This window comes from Ochotona curzoniae, unplaced genomic scaffold (genome assembly GCF_017591425.1).
Source record: "Ochotona curzoniae isolate NIBS_2020 unplaced genomic scaffold, NIBS_Ocur_1.0 contig_1, whole genome shotgun sequence".
In the NCBI taxonomy this organism is placed as follows: domain Eukaryota; kingdom Metazoa; phylum Chordata; class Mammalia; order Lagomorpha; family Ochotonidae; genus Ochotona; species Ochotona curzoniae.
In genome coordinates, this window is record NW_024464918.1 from 33,868,425 (window position 1) to 33,888,096 (window position 19,672).

Consider the following 19,672-nt stretch of genomic DNA (forward strand, 5'->3'; position numbering starts at 1 on the left):
CAAGCCTGGAGGCCACCCTTTGGTCCTTTTTTCTTTTGCTTTTGGTTGGATCCGCTTGATGTCAGCTCCTCCACATCCACTTCACGAGTCCTGTCCCTCCCTTCTCCACACTCATCCCGTCTGAGCCGCTGCGGATCAGAGCAAGAGCACGGTGTCCGCAGGACTGTGCGCATCCCCGCCCCGCAAGCCAAGTTGCTGAGCCCGGGGTAGGCGCCCGGCAGATGGGCGCGGGGTTACAAGCGGCGAGCCCGGGCTAGAAGGCCACAGCGCTCCTGCGCGCCCGCCGGCCGGTCCTCTGCCGGTCCCGAGGCAGCACTGCCCGCGCTGTGCCTCCCGGACTGTGGGTATGTCCGGCGGGGCTCTCCTCTAGCCTGCTCGGCCATGGAAACTCTTGCAAGGTTCAGAGCCCGAAAAGTAGACTCATCACCTAATTCGCCAGGGAACCGTAGCGCCCGGGGCTGCGGCGCTGCCTCCTCCGCTCCTCCCCCCACCCCATCCCCGCCCGAGCTCCAGCGGCCTCCGGGAGTCACTCGGCTCCCCCCACCCCACCCCACGCCCCCTGCAGACAAAGGGGCCTGGGCAAATTCACCGCCCGGCCTCCTCCTCGCGCTCAGCTCCGGGGAGGCGACTGCGCCCGCGGTGGGATCGCGCAGGAGGCGCGCGCGGGGCCAGAGGCGGCGATCGCGGGCGCGCGGCATGGGGAAGAGCCGCGAGATGCGTATGACTCGCATCTGCTGCTGCTGCCTGCTCTACCACCTGGGCTTCCTGGCGAATGGGCTCGTTTCAGGTAAGTCCTGGGGTCGCTTGGCTCCCTTTCCAAGGTCCCCAGTCCAGAGAGAGGACACAACGGCTAGGGTGGCGCTGGTGCCGGCGGCGCGTGCAGAGCGGGGGTGTTCGGCGGGGCGTGCGGGTGCAGAGCCTAGCTCGGGAGCGAAGCGCAAGAGCGCTTCTCGCGGCCTCGCTGTACCCGTCTGTGAAATGGAACCTTCTTCCGAGGGGTGCAGAGCTGGCTGCGAAGACGTGCTGGAACCCAAAGGAACGTCCTCTAATGCGCTTCCCTGGGCCGGAATTTCCCTACCGGGTTTCTTTTTAGGCAAAACCGAGCGCGCTCTTCCAATTTAGCCGCCCCTTCCCTGGTCCTCCTACCTCCCTTCGGAAAACGCTGGGGTCTGTAATCTGATCGCTAGGCTGTGGGACTAGCCACAGTTTTGGGGGAGCTTGGCGGGTGGTCTCCGCGCTCCTGCGAGAGTGCCGCGGATCTGTGCGGACCGCGAGCCCGCGAACCGCGGCACTTCACACCCTACATTTCTCTGTCCGCCCCCGCCTGCAGGGCTGCAGTTCGCCCCGGACCGCGAGGAGTGGGAGGTCGTGTATCCTGCACTCTGGAGCCGGGAGCCGGTGGACGCGGCCAGCGGCAGCGGGGGCAGCGCGGACCCGGGCTGGATGCGCGGCGCAGCTGCCGGCGGAGGCGCCCGGGCGCAGGCTGCGGGCAGCTCACGCGAGGTGCGCTCGGTGGCCCCCGCGCCCCTGGAGGAGCCCGCTGGATCGGAGTCCCGGCCCCGGCCCGTGTCGGCGCAAGGGGCTGAAGAAGACGAGGAGCTCGAGTCGCAGGAGCTGCCAAGGGCATCCAGCGGCGCTGCTCCCCTGTCCCCGGGCGCCCCGGCCTCGTGGCAGCCGCCCCCGCCTCCGCAGCCGCCCCCGTCCCCCCCGGCCCAGCCAGCCGACCCTGAAGGCGACGAGGTGTTGCTGAGGATCCCGGCCTTCTCCCGGGACCTGTACCTGCTGCTGCGGAGGGACGGTCGCTTCCTGGCGCCGCGCTTCGCGGTGGAACAGCGGCCGCAGCCCGGCCCCACCGCAGCCGCAGCCCCTGTGCACCCTCCCGAGCCACCCGACGCCGCCTGCTTTTACACCGGGGCGGTGCTGCGGCATCCGGGCTCACTGGCCTCTTTCAGCACCTGTGGAGGCGGCCTGGTAAGCGCCTTCCTTCCCCAGCTTTGCTCCCTCCTCACCTAGCCTTTCCTCTCTGGCATGCACCCCTCCACTCTCCACCCCCTGCTCTGATTGTCCTCCTGGACCCCATCACCTGGCCTCTATATCACTTGCCACCCAGGCCAACATAACAGCTCCAGGAGTGCTACTGGATGACAGAGAGTCCTCAAAGAGCCTTAGGCTTTTTTCTTTCATCTTCTCCACTGGGAGTCCGGCCTCCTGTAACCTCGTCCCCTGTGCTTCAGTGTTTGCTCACATAAGCCCCCTCCCACCCTCACATGGAAAGACCACCAATCCTCCTGCCTCCCCCCAGTCTCCGATTCCTTCTACAGGCTTATGTTGACTGCAGTTACTCAGAGCAAGTCTCCCTTATCTGTGTAGAGTTTACTCACATCCACCGCCACACTGCACACCTGTTCTTAGGGCCTTCAAAATAGAGGCTGGAGAGGTAGACTCTGGCAGACACGGGCTGCTGGTCAACCAGGAGGCACACTCCGACCAGGATCCAAAGCGTGGTGGTTGTGTGGCCTAATCTTGATTGTCCTAGGGTTTCTCTACCCTCCGTGGTGGGAACTAGCAAATGGCGGGCCTTGCTGAGTCTGTTGGGAATGGAAAGTCAAGGAGAATATAAGGCCACTAGTGTTTAGGGACAAATCATGGTTGGATTTTTTTCTCCCTCCATCTTGACCCAGGGTTTGGGAAAATTGTTACCCTCCATAGCGGGCCCTAACTGTGTGTGTGTGTGTGAGAGAGAGAGAGAACATTCATAACAGGTCTGCCATACTAGCCCTTGTGAGATATTCATCTGCATCAGTATCATAACCTATGTTCATTTTGTACATCCATCACCACCATGACCTCGGAAGCTTTGTGGCAAAACTCACATGATATTGATGCTGCTGCTGTGACATGTGGCTTGACTTCTGCCCTTCGTAGTGAGTCGTTGATGAATTCTGCAAGAACTTGCATGAAACCAACGTATTCATTGGGGGGACAGTCCCACAGCCATTTATAGCAGAAAATGCCTTCACAGAGCCACCCAAACTATGAAGGAGAAAACTGTGGTTAAAAATTCAAATGAAATGGAACAGGAAAGTTTTTACTCTGCCCTCCCCACCCCAAGCTTGCACAGTCATATGATGTAAACTGCTGGAAAGAACTATATTTTAGCAAATGCTCACAATGATGAATATTTAAATGTGGGCATTTTTAGGCATTCATGAGAACATGGTGTGGAAAAATGTCATGAGAAACTTTTCAGAATATCCTGTTTTTTGTTTGTTTGTTTTCAATGGAGTTGGTATTTGAACACCTCGCTGAGGAAAACATTCAGTGCAGGTTTCATTGTACACTGGCTTTTGGCTGGGCATTAAATAATTACATCTAAAAAGTTCCTGGTGCGGTCGGAGCAATAGGGGATAAAGTATTTCACTGTGTTGAAATGTGGGCTGCTGGTCACATTTTCCAAATGAGCTATGCCTTTGCTCATGACTCGGGGCAGAGGGAGAAGTATGAGTAGGTTTTTCATGGGCGGAATGGCAATTTGACATACACCCCTGTTTATCATGATGGAGTTTTACTCGCTTTTCCTATTAGCCACCTATGTGTATGTTCGGAACTGGGAAGTCTTTGTTATGGAGAACTGGCGTTGCCAGCAATACAGTGAAGTAGTCAAATGGTAGGGTAAAAAAGTTAGGTAAATAGCCAAGGAGGGTGGGTTTGTTACGCCACACTCTCCCATGCCAGCCGTTCCCTTCTTAGGAGGTGGTGGATTAGGAGAGTGTGAGTATAATCTGCTATCTAAACTGCCATGGCTTGCTCTCTGGTTCATCTTTCTGGACATCAAATTTCCTAAATGCAGTTAGATGACCCAATTAAAACTTGAGTGGAGGAACTGAAATGCCAAGGGGTGCTAATTTTATTCTTTAAAAAAAAAAGAGAGATTTATTTATTTTCATTGGAAAGGCAGTTATACGGAGACAAGGAGATAAAGAGAAAGATCTTCCATCCACTGTTTCACTCCCTTAGCAGCTGCAGCAGCTGGAACTGAGCTGATCTGAAGCCAGGGGCTTCTTCCTGGTCTCTCCCATGTGGGGGTAGAGTCCCAATGCTTTGGGCCCTCCTTGACTGCATTCCCAGGCCACAGGCAGGGTGACGAATGAGAAGTGGAGCAGCCAAGCTATGAACTGGCACCTATATGAGATCCTGGCATGTGCAGAACGTGGACTTTAGCCACTAGGCTACCACACTGAGCCCTGCTAATTTTATTCTAGGACTTGGTGTTAGGCATTCCAATGTTCTACTCTTCAGTGACTCAGAGATTAGAAGGTCCTACACAAGCAAATAGGATCCAAATGGTGACATGCCATCATGAGAAATGGTATCTGCGAGGGAATATCTCATTAGGCTGCTTGAGAAAGGCTTCTCCAAATGCAGTGTATGGAATGGGTTCTGGAGTGTGGGGAGGCTTTCTCCAGGTGGTGAAGTGCTGCAGAGCGCTGTAGGTGAAGAAGAGAATGGGAGGATGTGAAAGTGCAGTTTCTCCAGGGAATGGGAAAGAACAGCTCCCATGATGAGGCCAGAAGATACAATGGGGAGAAATAGTCCTCGAATGTTGCTGGTTGAGGTCAGAGCTTCAAAGCCTCGACTGCTAAGGTTAGGCGCTTTCATTTGTCTGTCTGTGTTTTTGGTCTGAGTGTGGATGCTCGTCTACATTTCTGCTCCTCTTCAGTTCAGGTGTGCTGGGATCCTGCAGGTCTGTGTGAGGGATCAGGATGCCTTCACACAGACGGGGCAAGATATTGATAAGTGCTTTGAGTCTGCAAAAACTTCCTCTTTCCAGGTAATAACCTGTCAGTTGCACAGGTGAGAGTAGGCCACTGGGTGCATTTTTTTTCTCTCGGTAGCTGCTTGCATACTGACTACTCCTTAGCACGTCAGCTGCTCAGCATCTGTCTGATTTTTGGTGGATTCAAAGATCCCTAAAAGTCTCTATGGAAAGAAGCATGTCATTAATTACCCAGCATTTTAAAATTGTGGTAATTAATAAGGTTGGTCAGCTTATTCTCCAAATACTAATGTATGTGTGGCTAGAGAGTGAGACGAGCTTGAATCTTCAAGTGCTTATTGCTTCTGGGTCTCATTTTTGCTATTCATATACTTCTCTCTCTCTCTCTCTCTCTCTCTCTCTCTATATATATATATATATGTATATATATATATAAAACAGTTGATTTAGGGTGTGTTCTTACTGTTTTCACCAAATTAGTTCCATATTAGGTCAGCCATATTTGATGTTTCTGTCGTGTTCATCTCTTCATTCATAGCATATTTTGATTTCTAGTTTGAGCAGACACTTGATACAGAATGAAAGGTAACATATAGTCATTTTTATATCTAAGGTGATAATATTTAAAAAATAATGTACATGGAAGCAATACATTCTGTCCCACAGAGCAGTGCAGCAATATTTTGCTCAGAATTGACATCGCATTTTTTTAAAAATACAAGCAGCCCTAAACAGACGGCCAAAATAAATTAGATCAGCACATACCTTGACTACAGCTCTGTGATGTAATATTGCGATGATTGAAGATGTAAACATATCTATAATTTTACCCATTTAGAACAAGACTTTCATGTATTAGTCATTTCCATTAATTTTTTTGATGCGGATTCTTGTTTCTCATTTCTTTTCTCAAGCCAAGTCGTAGGGACGACTGAGGAGGTACTGAGTCTGATGCGGTAGTCTAAGAGGGTGGCGTAAGTACATCCCACATCTTGAAGTCTCCTGAATGGCTGAAAACAATTTGACGAGGGTTAGTGGAAAGCATAGACACTGGAAACGTGCGAGTGGCAGGAGCTGGGCCAGAAAAGCTGCCGTGCAAGGAAGGAAAAGGAATGCTGAGAGTGGAAGGGGACTTGAGCCACCCTGGTGACTCACGTTTGCTGACATCCACTTACATGGAAGTGGCTGAGACCACATGTGTGTCTTTGGCTGAGCAAAATGAATAGAAGGAGGACATGTTGATGACACCTAGTCTCTCGCTCTCACAGGGTGAGATGTTGACACCTTGCAGCCAGTCCATCTCACCTGTCTGATAACTATAGGACTGCTGAATAAACTCAACTAGTCACAGTGGATACCTGGTTTGGAAAATCTAAGAAGGGATGCTGATGTGCAAGAATGTTATACTTTAAAAAAAAATGAAACATACATACAAAAGGAGTCCTCAAGCTTTAATTAGTTAATACATAAAGCTACACAATTAATAGAAAAGTAGGGTATCGGTGCTACAGTAATTAGATGCATAAATGAATGTATATTCAGGGAAAAATACATGTTTATAAACAGGAGCAAACTGCTGTCCATATAAAGTCATTAAGTGCATTGGAGCTGAAATTACATGAGCTTAGACTATAGAAACCCAACAGATGAACTAACAAGGAAAATTTGTGATTTGGAACTCCAAACATGAAAATTGTCCCAGGTTATTCAGAGGACAAATATATACAAAATGTCAAAGAACTGAAATGAGCCATGAATGATAAGACACAAAGTTTCTCTAACAGGAGTTAAAGAAAACAGATTGATCCATGTTAAAATCCTAAAGATAGAATTTTTTAAATGTGTGCTGCTGTGCCTTACCACACCAGTTGAGCTTGAGTGTGAGCCGCGCTCTGTGGTCATGTGTTACTTACCATTTGTGACTGTACTCTGCAGCCCAGTGTAAAACAGTGGCAGGTGCTCATATAGCTAACTATCCAAACTTGGAAAAGGTGCAGTAAAATCAGAAAAACATGAAAAATATGGCACATTTCTCCCAAACATTTATAGGACAGGAGTCACCAACACATGATGCCAGACGATGTGGAAGCTCCAGAATTCAGAGGACAAAAGATTTTTGAATCCTGGCTTATACCAGTAGAGAAACTACCACTGAATATGAGTCCAAAATCAATCTGATTTCAGTTGATGAGGAGTCAGACTTTACCACACAGAACTGCCAAAATAGTATGCAACTTTGCCTTCCCTCAACACCTGGCCCCTGGGTATTACATAGGGTGTTTCTGCATGATAACAAAGATTATTTGTTTCAGGAGTATGAGTTGCAGGTATTGGAGGTGTAAGCAAATACACTAATGATTTTTATTTTCAGTTTATTTGAAAGGTTGTGAGAAAGAGCAAGCATATGTTACATATTTTCAATGCTGGCTCACTCATCAAATGCCCACATCCACTAGAGCTGAGTTAGACTGGAGCTGGGACGCTGGGTTTCCCCCGTCCTTGAGACAACATGTGCTACCTCTGGGGTGTGGATGAGCAGAGAGCTGCTTCTCTGAGCACGGGAGTATGGGATGCCAGTGTCACAGTTAGCATCTTCAGCACTGCATCACAATCCCGTCCCAATTTAAACCTATCCTCTGTGCAGAAATGAATGCAATGCAAGCTGTGTGCACAGAGATATTCTCCTTTCTTTTGGGTAGTTCTGTTTTAGTTGATGGCAACTTAAGTCATGATCATCTTATTTTGCTGTGTTGGGTATTTGGTGCCTGTGGAGTGCAGATCTGTGTCCTGGGGCATGCATGCCAGGGCTTCGTGGGAAACACTGTGTGATGACACTGTGCAGAGATGGTGACACTTCTCAGGCTCAAGCCAGCATGGGACTGAGGATACATTTCCCCCCTGTGCTGCCATTACTGTTGGTGCTGGTACATGTTGTGATCTTTATCAAGTCTAACAGGTTAACCAGAATCCTCTTAGTGCAGTTTGAGTTTACACTTTCTTTTGCATCTGAACATCTTTTTAAGTTTTTATGCTCACTTCCTTTCTTGTACACTTTCTGTTTGTACATTCAATTTACTTTTCTAATGTTTTTGTCGTTTTTGCTCCTAGCCTCAGTGCTCCTTATGCATTAGTATTTTAAAAAGAAAAAAAAATTAATCACAAAATAATAGATGCTGATAATAGGCAGTTTGAAAATAGATGAATCATCTGTAGTCTTACCATCCAGAGATGATCTTGATGAACTCTTAAGGGTCCATGCTGAAAAGGAAAGAAAAAAATTTCAAATAAGCTTTCACATTTTTAAAGAATCTCTTGATAAAGCTGAGCTTGAAACTATCCTGTGCAGACAGTCGAGGGGCACGGGAGGAAAGGAATTGGTAATCTTCTGTATAGTATTCAAGCTTCACAGCAGTTCTGCTCGGAAGCATCGATTTTATAACTGTGACAGCTGTGTGTGCCAAAGAGTTTCTTAGAAGCCTTTCCTTGCCTCAACTTTCTGTCCTGCTTGTGTTAAAAAGTGCACACTGGTTAAATGAATGCTTGGTGTCTCCTTATTGATGAAATAACTGGTCTTGAGTGCATGTGTCTTCAACATGTTTTATGGTGTTCTAACTTAACCTATAGAATAGCTTGGCTAATGCAGTGAGATGTGGGAGAAGTCTTTCTGCTTATAGTGGAACAGTATACAGCTATTCCTTTTTTTTTTTAAGGAGTGACATGACAAAGAGTCATCAAGCTATAAAATGAATTGCTTTGTATGTTACAAAGCAGTTTAACAGTGTATTGATCTGCGTTTTAGTTCCTTGGAAGGATTTAGGCATGAACCAATTTATTGAGAAGGAATTTCATGTATTTAATAGTCAGTACTTATATTCATTTACTGAGGTGTAATAACTGAATTATATGCATAATATTCTTACAATTCTTCACAGGAGTATAGAGTAATTTTATGCAACACCAAAATAGAGCACATTTATTGTGAGCTCATACACAACTGAATGTTTTTGCGTAATTGCAAATATGTTTTTATTCCAGATGGCTTTATGTCTTTGCATTTAAAAACATGGTAATCAGAGAAGTTCCTGGTACCTACCAGAGGAGAAGTATGTTAACCTAAAGAAATAATCTGAATGGGAGATCAACAGTCTGTCTTGGATTATGATTTAGGGATTTTTCTGAGACGTTCTGAGGTTCCTCTAGCCAAGTGAGGGTCATAATTTGATGCAGAGTGCATGGAGGGTGCAGTCTAGGTCAGCCTATCCTCTGGTATCCATCTCATCTTTATGCCAGTGCCAAGCCTGAGACTGAGACAAGTGAGAAAATGGGAGCTCAGCCATCGCAAGGCTACGCAGTTATCTTTACAGATTATGATGTGGGCCTGCTGCAGGGGGGCAGGACCTTCGGGACCAGAAAGTTCTTGCCTTTCCCGGCAAGAGATTTTATTTCATAACCAAGTTATAGTTATCTGAGATACATTCTGCACGATTTAGAACTTAGATGATTAAGATAGGGAGCTGAATGGCCCAGGCTGATTTTACTGAGTAAATTTTTAAGGATTTAGTTTCCTATTGTTCTCCATTAAAAAATCTAAACGTATGGATTTTTCCTTCATAACTACTCAAATGACACACATAAGGATGTTTTGTCCCAGATTTTTTTTTGTAGCCTTCTGGCTGCAGCCTGGCTTCCCTAAAATAAATGACCCTTTTTCTGTATCAGGCCAATGATGATGGCCTTGGCCATGTTTCTGATGCCTTGTTTCTGACAGTGCCGTGCGTGGGTGTCAGGGTCATAGTTGTGGCGATAAGAAATGGATGGGTTTGTCAAGTAGAGGTAGGTGAGTGTTCTCTAATAAAACATCATAACCCTAAATTGACCCTCAAACCTAATATATTTTAAAGGTATCTCAAAGACATGATTCGTATGACGTAGAGGTTTGAAAGCAACCACTCTTCTAGTGGTTCTGGCAACGACTGGGTTAGGGTACTTAATAACTGAATTTTCGTCCACTTCATACCCCAAGGATCTTGAGTGAATTTTAATCCGTGTGTTTTCTTTCTTCTCAGCAGTGATGATAGTAAACATGACTGCCTCCGTGCTTATCTTCTGCCATCCTCCCCTGAGCCGCTCAGATGGCACTGAGCTACAGAACGTTTTCTAGATTTCCAGTGAATAAACTAGGAACTGATTGGGAGATGACGTGGTAGAACATCGATGCCAGGGTGAATGTCTGCCTACGCATTATATGAAAGGCTACAGAAAAATTTAAATCTGCTTCCCATTCAGGAATCTGGAAGTAAATAGAGCTAAATTATTTCAGACCATCATCAACAGTTTTATGGGTAATTTAGCAGGAGACTTGCTCCAGCTGTTTCACAATAGTTACTGAAACAGTGAAACGGGATAAAATTTACTGGAAGTAAAGTAAGAAGCATATTTTCAGACTAACAGGGACCACCAAGTTTAGATGTAAAACGCTAAAAGCCAAGACACACTACAGAGAAGTATTTGAAAACCAAGAATGAAAAAAGAAATTGTGAAGTGCGTGTGACAGGTAATCTAAATTAAAATGTCAGGGCAGTATGGTCAGATATAAAAACCTTGGAAATGTATATAAATTGAATAGTAAATTACTTTGTGCAAATAAAATAGTAGATCTGTTTAATCATTCTGAGTACTTGTATGTCAAGATTCCTGTAAAACTTTAGAATTAACAGGCAAAAATAAAACTAAGGTGCTAAGGAGAGTAGACAAGCAAGCTGTTCCTTCAGAGTGGTTCATCTGGTTATTGCCACTGTATTTTGGAATTGGAATGTATATGCTAACAACTAACATATAATAGGTACATTCTCATTATAAAAGTTTCATCAGTATATGTTTTCAGCTATAAAATTCATAGATAGGAAATTTTATTATGGACACTGGAAATTGTATGTGACCTGTGTGTTGTTTGACTCCTATTTTGCATGCACAGTTCAAAATGGAAATAGCAATCATGTATTTTTATGCATGATTAACAGTATATTAACACATATTAATGCATATTAATAGTCATGTGTACATATATAAATAACAATCATGCAAACGTTTGAATGACTCATGAAAATATCTGCTTGGGTCGTTCTTATGTCTTTTTAGCTCTCCAACTGGAATGTTCTAGGTTGAAAGTTGGTAGCTCTTTTTGGAAGTATTGAATTGAGTTTTTATGAAGACATATTTATTGGAAAGGCATATTTATTTTCATATTTATTGAAAGAGGTCTTCCACCTGCTTGTTTACTCTTCGAATGAATGTAGCAGCTGTGGCTGAGCCAGGACGGAGGCAGGAGCCACCTGTGTGGGTCGTGGGACCCCAAATATTTATGCCATCTTCTGCCTCTTTTGCATGTTCAGTAGCAAGAATCTGGATAGGAAATGGAGTATCTGGGAGTAGAATTAGTGCCAAGACAAGACTCCAGTGCTGGCTTAAGCTATTTGCACCACAACACTGGTTCCTTAATTGACATTTTAGTATGAAAACTTCCCCAAAGAATGTTTTTCCAAAGTGTAGTCTAATTATTTCACACTAACACACACGCATGGTTATGCCAAGCATATTTTTCTAGGATAAATCATTTAAAATGTGAAAAATTCAAGATAATATTGTGAATGGTTCTTTGCTGACATCTTTTTTGAAGTATGATTACATACCATAAAGTTCACATATTTTCACTGTACAATTCAATAATTTTTAATGCACTTGCAGAATTATGCAATTACTTCATTTTAATTTTAAAAGATTTCCCTAAACTCCAATGGTCAGTGTACCCACTTACATTTCAACTAAGTGGAATTCATTTAAAATTTAGTCTTTTATATGTCATTTTCTTCATGTAAGCAATGTTGTTGAAGCTCATCCAATGCTAGCATTTGATTAGTAGTTGATTTTTTTTTTAAAGATTTATTTTTATTATTTTTTCATTGGAAAGGCGGATATACAGAGAGGAGAGACAGAGAGGAAGATCTTCCGTCCGATGATTCACTCCCCAAGTGAGCGCAACGGGCCGATACTATGCCGATCTGAAGCCAGGAGCCTCTTCCGGGTCTCCCACACGGGTGCAGGTTCCCAAAGCGTTGGGCCGTCCTCGACTGCTTTCCCAGGCCACAGGCAGGGAGCTGGAAGGGAAGCGGGGCTGCCGGGATTAGAACCGGCGCCCATATGGGATCCCAGGCGTGCAAGGCGAGGACCTTTAACCAATTGCGCCACCGCGCCACCGCGCCGGGCCCTAGTAGTTGATTTTTTAAGTGACAGCCTTTATTTCGTTTATCGAGAGAAAGGGAGACACCTTTCGTGTCTTCTGGTTCACTCTGTAAGTGGTTGCAGTGGCTAGGATTAGGCAAGAGAGAAGACAGGAGCCTCAAATGGATCTCAAATGTTTTTGTTCTTGATGCATAATATTTCATTTTTGGATATACCACAATTTCCACATCCATTGGTGGACATTTGGATTATTCTCACTTTGGGGGTTTTATAAGTAGTTGTATAATATTTGTGTGCCAGTCTTTGTGAGTGTATGTTTGTGTGATACCCCAAAGTATTGCATTCCTGTAAGTAACGTGAGGGTTTCAGTTTATCCATTCATTTCCACTCACTCTGTGGAACTATGTTTTCGTTGCAGAAGGTTGACTGTCCTCTCATGTTCCAGATTGTGGTCATTGATCCATTGAAATTCATACTCAAATCTTTTGCTTATTTTAAAATTAGATAATTTTTACCAGTTGGTTTTAAGAGTTTTTATGTACTCTGGATACAATCCTTATTACATTTGTGAATTGCTAATATTCTCTTTTAGTCTGTGAATATTGCTTTCCTCACAAGGTCTCAAAATCCAGTTTTGAAAACTTTGAATAAAATTCAGGTCATCAGCATTTGGCCAAAAGTGAATTGCCAATAAATGTAATTAAGCCTTTATTTTTGAAGTGTTAATATTGTTTTTGTAAAATATATATTGCATTAACTTATTTAGTGCTATGGTGTTTTGAATTTAGAAAATGTAGATCTTAGTGCATTTATTTTATTTTTAAGCTTGTTTGGCATTTCTGTATGGATTTTTATACAGATTGTAGAATCAGGCCATTAGTTCATACAAACTAATAAAACAATCATAATCAACATTTTCTGAATGAATTTCAGTCACATTTCACTTACTCTCCAAATGTAAGTTTGTATCCAAATTATTTTATATGTCTAAACAGAGCTAAGGATTCCAGTATGATATCTTTTATTAAAAATCTAAGCAATGTGCTCTCTCAGATAATATCAGTTTTGAGAGATAATTCTGGACCATAACTATAGGAGTTAGAGTTGAGAAAATGATAAAGAAAGACTATTAGATATTTTAATCCAATAAGCATTAATTTAAGAATGATGTAAAGCTCCTAGAAAAAGTAAATACACCATTTGTATCATGACTTCTCTTACTCGTAGCTTCAATTTCCACAGTTACCCTGGCCAGTTGTGGCCTGAAAATATTAATTGACAAATTGCAGAAACTGTCAGTTTTGAGTGTGTGCTATTTGGAGTCTAGTGATGTGATTGTGTGCACTCCCACTCTGTCCCACCAGGATTGTTGTGTGCAGCATATTCACATTGTATGTGTTCCCTATTGGTCAGTCACTTAGCAGCCATTTCAGTTTCTACATTGCCTGTCCTGAACTCACAGTACTGTGTGTTCAGCTAATATTATTTTACTTCATTAATGTCAAAGGACAAAAGTGGCGATGCTGTTCATTTTACTGCAATACACTGTTATTAGTGGTTTATTTTTATGATAGTTATTATTGACCCATCACTGTACGATTTGTAAGTTAAGGATTATTCTAGTGATGTATATACAGGGAACAAAAATACTGTCCAGGGCTATCTGTGGTGTGCATATGCCTGAGAATCTTGGAATGTTTCCCACATGTGGTAAGGGGGAATTGCTATGTCTAATTACTACAAATAATTTCTCTCAGTTTAGCAGCTGTGACTTAGGCTATGTCATGACATAGTGACCTCTTAGAACTGATCAAATTTGATACGAAAACAAATGTGAATTCATTTTCATTTAAGAATCAAAATATGAAGATCTTGCAACAGTAGTCCCGGAAAAAGGTGGCTTACAAAGTAAAAGCAAATGCCATCTGAATGGATATATATCAAAGGCTTTGGTTTCAAATAATAATGTATGTAGATATATTCAGGGAAGCTTTATAGTTTTTTAGTGCTTGATTTTCTTGTACATAACTTGACTGTAGGTCAGGCTTATATCAATTTTTAAACCATTTCATATGTTAAATCTGTGTTTTAAAGGGGTAAAATCTGGCCCAAGAATTCTGTCAAGAAAAGTGATTTAAGACAGAAAAAATGGACAAGACATACATGTACATTTCACTTGAAAGTAAGCTCTGGAGCCTGATGCAGTAGCCTAGTGGCTAAAGTCCTTGCCTTGCACGTGCCAGGATCCCATGGGCACTGATTCTAATTCTGGCAGCCCCGCTTCCCATCCAGCTTGTGGCCTGGGAAAGAAGTGGAGGGCCACCCAAAGCTTTGGAACCCTGTACCCGCAAGGGAGACACGGAGGAGGCTCTGGGCTCCTGGCTTTGGATTGGCTCAGCTCTGGCTGATGCGGCCACTTGGGGGTGGGGGGGTGAAACAACAAATGGAGGATCTTCCTCTCTATCTCTCCCCCTCTTTGTAATCTGACTTTCCAATAAAAATAAATCTTTCAAAAAGCTCCAAATCCTAGTGGGTAAGATGACAAATCAAATAAATATATTTCATTAAGTTTAGTTCTCATTATCATTTATTTTGCCGTTTTGGTTTCTATACTTCCTTTTTTTTTTCAGGCCCCAGGAGTTCATATAATTTGTTCAAGTTGACTGACACAACCTCCCTAAAGGAGGGTATGGTCATGCATGGGGTTAGTGGAAGGAAAGATAAATGAGGAAAAAGAAATTCACTGATACACAGAGCATGGCATAGCTGTGTAGTATAGATAGCCCTTAGTTCCATTGCAATGCCTTGGAATAACTTACTGGAGCATCCTTGGGAATGGTGTAACACTGCAGTTATTACGATTTAAAAGGTATCCAGGGCATTTGCGTATAGTTAGCTCAGTGGTGGTATTTTAGTAAGTGTTCTAATAACTTGGCTGCTCCTACCTTTGGCTCTGGAGCCTCCACAAGTGCACAGTGTCCAGATTTTGGGTGCCTGTTTGCATGGTCTCATGTGTTCATGTTCCGTACCTATTAATAACTCATCATAGGCTTGTAAGAGAATACATCAGACTCTGAATTAGTGCTGCATCATCAACTGTCTACTTAATCCTCTTTTCCCCCTTTTAGTTCTTACTCCAGAAGATACAGAAGCAGTCCTGTATTCAGGGCTCATATCCCCTGTTTTTCTTTCCGTTGTCTTCAACTGGAAAATAATTTAGTCTTTGATTGTTGGGAAAATACAAGATCAGTGAAAGAAAAAGCTGTCAAAAACTTTCAAAATAATATAAATGGGTATACCACTGGTGATCATAAGAATGGTTTACACTTTATAAACTCCAATCACAAATTCTTTTGTGTGTAGCATGATTACACACACTTTTCAGAAGAGAGTGATTTGCTCAAATGCTGAGAATATTTTAGTTTCTAGAAACTAAATTATACCTTAAAGGCCCAATAGCATTTTGCCATGTACAGGAATCCTACTGTGTGTGGTTTTTTTGGGGGAGTGGGGGACTGGGGTGGAGTAGTGGTCATGGGAGTGAGTCTGCGGTGTAGGTAACATGATAAACTTTAGTGTAATATTATTTCCTGAGAACAAATCTGATTTTAGTCAGCACAATCTGATTTTCAGTTATTGAATTTTACTGTTCAATAATTTAGGGTGTTCTTTTAATTTTGCATTTTAAGAATTATAGTAAAATTTACTGTATATGAAAAAACAGGACTAACTTTCTGTGCCATGGTAATGGTGGACAACAAATGACAAAAGATACTGCAAGGAACAGAAAAAAAAAAGGACAGATTATTCCAATACTCCTATCTCTAAGTACAGGGATGGAGGGACACCTCTATTTATCACATCTCTAAGGAAAACCAGCAAATGGAATTTGTGTGATTTCTAGATGCATTGATTGTTAAAAATTTTATGTATTTGAAAGACAATAAGATAAAAGAATGGAGAGGGAGAAGGTGGAAGAGGGGAAGGGAGAGAGAAAGAGAGAAAAGGAGGTTTCTATGCACTGGTTAACTGTCCCAATGACCTCACGAGTTGGGAATGGACCAAACTGAAGCCAGGAGCCTGCCCCCCAATCCAGCTCTCCCATATGGGTGAAGGAAATCCAAGTCCTTGAGTCATCATCACCTGTCTCCCGGGGTGCAGATTGGCAGGAAGCTGAGGCTCAAAGGAATTGTTGCATCCCATAGTAGATGTTGGGATTTCCACAGTGTCCTGGACTGTGGTGCCACAGCACCCACCCACTGTGTGCACTGGTTTTAATTAAGACTCAAGGCCCATATTTTTTGTTAAATATTTATTTATTTTTATTGGATAGGCAGATTTACAGAGAAGGTGATACAGAGAGAAAGATCTCCTGTCTGCTGATTCACTCCCTAAGCGGTCACTACAGCTGCAGCTAAGCAGATCTGAAGTCAGGAGCCTGGTCTCCCACATGGTGCAGGGTTCAAGGGCTTAGGTCATCCTCCTGCTGCTTTCTCCCAGGCTACAAGCACAGAGGTGGATGGGAAATGGAGCAGCCCATATGGGATACTGGCGGCTGCAAGGCGAGGGCTTGGGTCACTTGGTTATCGCGCCAGTCCTGAGATCTAAAGCAAATGAAGTCCACATTTGCTTTAGGAGTATGGCAGTTTTTCTCAGAAATTTACAGAAATACATACTACTATCTAGTCTTGTACATTAGAATGATAAAAGTCTGGAAATATTATTCAGTGAATCACTCAAGTTAAGGAGTCAGTGAAAGTTGAAGGTAAAATTCAGTTCCGTGTGTGTCTATGTCTGTATCTGAGATGGAAGATCTTTTTGTTGTTCCAATTATATTTATTTATCCGATGTATAACATATTCGCAGTACTTTAATTCTTAAAGTTGGCAGGTAGAAATTGCTATGATATAGATAATGGGGTAGAAATATTAGAATTCACACTGATTTTTCAGTATAAACTATTTTCCCTTTCTTGTTTAGTATTAACATGCTTAATTTTTCTAAGCAAGATATTACAGTACAGTAGAGGGATTTCCTGTAAAATACACCTAACAGACTGCTAGATCATTACTGCTTGTAGAAGCAGCGAACTTACTCATTTCATCCCCTGGCTTCCTTGTTGGAAAATTCAGGTGCTGGGAAGATCTCTGGCACGTTGGAATTCACCTTGGTCTCCTCTTTGGGGTCTATAGAATGTTAGTGTTCTCTTATGGCTGGCAAAGATAACAATAGCAACAACTACAAAAAGAAGTGGGCCAGATGTGAAACAATTATGAAGGTTTAGGAATCGGGGTTGGTGGTTTTGTGGAGTATTCCTGTAAGGCACGTGTTTTGCATTCCTTTTGGTTAAGTTTCACCCACTCGCCTATGACCGAGGAGGCAACCTGGAATCTATGCCAGGACTGCCTGATTTCAGAGCGGATAGTCTCGGCACAGAAGTGGCTTCAAGACAGAGTTCTGTGAAACTGTGCCGTTCTGGAGTGTATTTCAGGAACTGTGGTTCAGGTTTCAGCTAGAGGATGGTGGGGATGGGTGGCAGGTACTGAACGTTGCACTTCACTTTCTGTCTTGGTTGTGATGGGTCTGTGGTGCTGCATGGTAAATTGTAATGATCGTAAAAATATCATTTGTAAAAATGTGCAAGTACATTTCTTAAAGTTTTGAACAAACACAGAAATTTTGTGCTCCAAGCCAGTATGAAATAGCACCTAGAAAATCCATACACACATGCAGGCACACGCAGAAATCTCTGTGGCTCTTCAATTATGCAGAGGTTCTTCACAGTTTGTGGAGGGTATATATTATTTTAAAAAATGCATGGGTTTCAGATTTTTTACCAGCATAAAGATTTAAGTTTATTTCAGTAAGTTTTGGAAATTTTATATTGTTTTTTCCTCCAGTTTGTAAGACAGAGAAGCAAAGATCTTCCATCTAGTGGTTCATACCCAGATGCTCACAATAGCTAGGACTGGGCTCCTTTTTAGCTCTTGTTTTATAGGTTTTACGATATTTTTTTTCCTTAGAAATTCAAAGCACTGGTGATCAGTTTGTTGCAGAATATTCCAAGCAAGGTGGAAATGTATGTGTGAAGAGGAAACACCCAATCCCCAAAGCCCCAGTGAAGGCTACCTGTGATGGCAGTGGTGTGATGACTTCTCTAGATCTTTTTTAAGATTGGATGGGTGCAAGTGTTAGCTGAGGGCCTTGCTTCCCCACAGATGTCCAGGAATGTCCTTGACCCATGAGGTTCCTGGCAGCCCAGCCTCCAGACTTCTGCTGGGGTTTTAGGTAAGAATTTAGGAGCAGTGCATTCCTTTAGGAGCTCCATTTGTTGTCCGGATGTTCACATGTGTGGTCCTTGTTGCTTCTGGTTTGGCTTATGCAGAATAATTGACTGCATTGCTCCTTTGCAAAGTTATGTGTCTTTGTATTTCAAATAAGGAAGAATATTGATTCCTAGTGGCTGAGGTATACCACTCGTTTCAGGAATTCCTGGGAATCGAGCTGAGGAGTGAGGATGTTGTGAGTTAGGGGTGCAGCAGAGGACTGCCTTGCCTTCCATGTTTTGGCACTCAACTTTGCTCTCCTTTGGTGCAGATGCTCTGAATTCTTCACACCTCTTAGGAAGAACTGCTTACCCCTTGTTCTTGAATCCAACCAATTTTTATGTCACTTTCTTCAAAGTATACAGTATACAGTATTCCCTCCTCCACATATGGAGTGTTTTGAGCCTATTTTTCTTCAAATTAAAAGAACTTACAGAAAATAGTTTCTTAATTTCCAACATGTCAAAACTCCAACTAAGTCATGGTAAAAGATAATTATTTAATGAGTGAAAGTATGCTGTTACCAAAATTAGAAAAAAAAAAATAAGGTGGGAGTGGCATGATGGTTCAACTGTCTAATCCTCCACCTCCAGGCACTGCATCCCATTTGGGTGCCAGTTCATGTCCCAGCTGCTCCACTTCCCATCCAGCTCTGTGTTTGTGGCCTGGGAAAGCAGCAGGATGATTTAAGTCCTTCAGACCTCGCACCATGTAGGAGACCGAGAAAAACCTCCTGCTTCTGGCTTCAGAGTAAACAGCAGGTGGATGATTTTTCCTTCTGTCTCTCTTCTCTCTCTGTAAAATCTATCCTTCAAATAAAAATCAACAAATCTTAGCAAAAAAAAAAAAAGAATAAAGAAAGAGAAGAGAGGGTGGAGAATACATTCAGGATGGATGATAGGCTGGGAACTGTACCTAAACCCCTTAATCTGTATTGTGAAATATGTTAACTTCATATAAATATAAAAGATGAAAGATTATTATAAAATCAAATTATTTATTCAAATTTGTGATCCAAAAATGTGTCATCATATCAGGCATATTTTTCAAATTTCAGTTAAGTGCTTAAAGCATCTGTATGGTGTAGACAAGAGCTGTCATGCCTCCTCTGTCATCAGTGGCACTTGGCTCCATCACTGCCTGACTAAAAAGTTACGGACATTCTATTCAGACTTGGGGAGTTCACGCCATGTGCTGTGTGTGTTGGCAAGTTTTCCTTCAAGTATTTGTGTTGAAATCTTCTAAATGAATGCATAAATCTTTTGCCCTTTCATGAAACTTCTGTTTTTATGATGTTCAGTGGGATTTTCTTTTGAGGGGTAGCACATTG

The 19,672-nt window shown here is 43.0% G+C and overlaps 1 protein-coding gene across 1 annotated transcript in view; it reads left to right on the forward strand.

The window, feature by feature from the left end:
• Positions 1-599: 599 nt before the first annotated feature.
• ADAMTS19 (ADAM metallopeptidase with thrombospondin type 1 motif 19) overlaps positions 600-19,672 on the forward strand; it is a 171,939-nt gene continuing 152,866 nt past the window's right edge. Inside the window, exons 1-2 of the mRNA XM_040976406.1 lie at positions 600-787; positions 1,331-1,971. Coding sequence (XP_040832340.1) covers positions 697-787; positions 1,331-1,971 — 732 coding nt within the window. The 5' untranslated portion in view covers positions 600-696. The remainder of the gene's footprint in view (positions 788-1,330; positions 1,972-19,672) is intronic.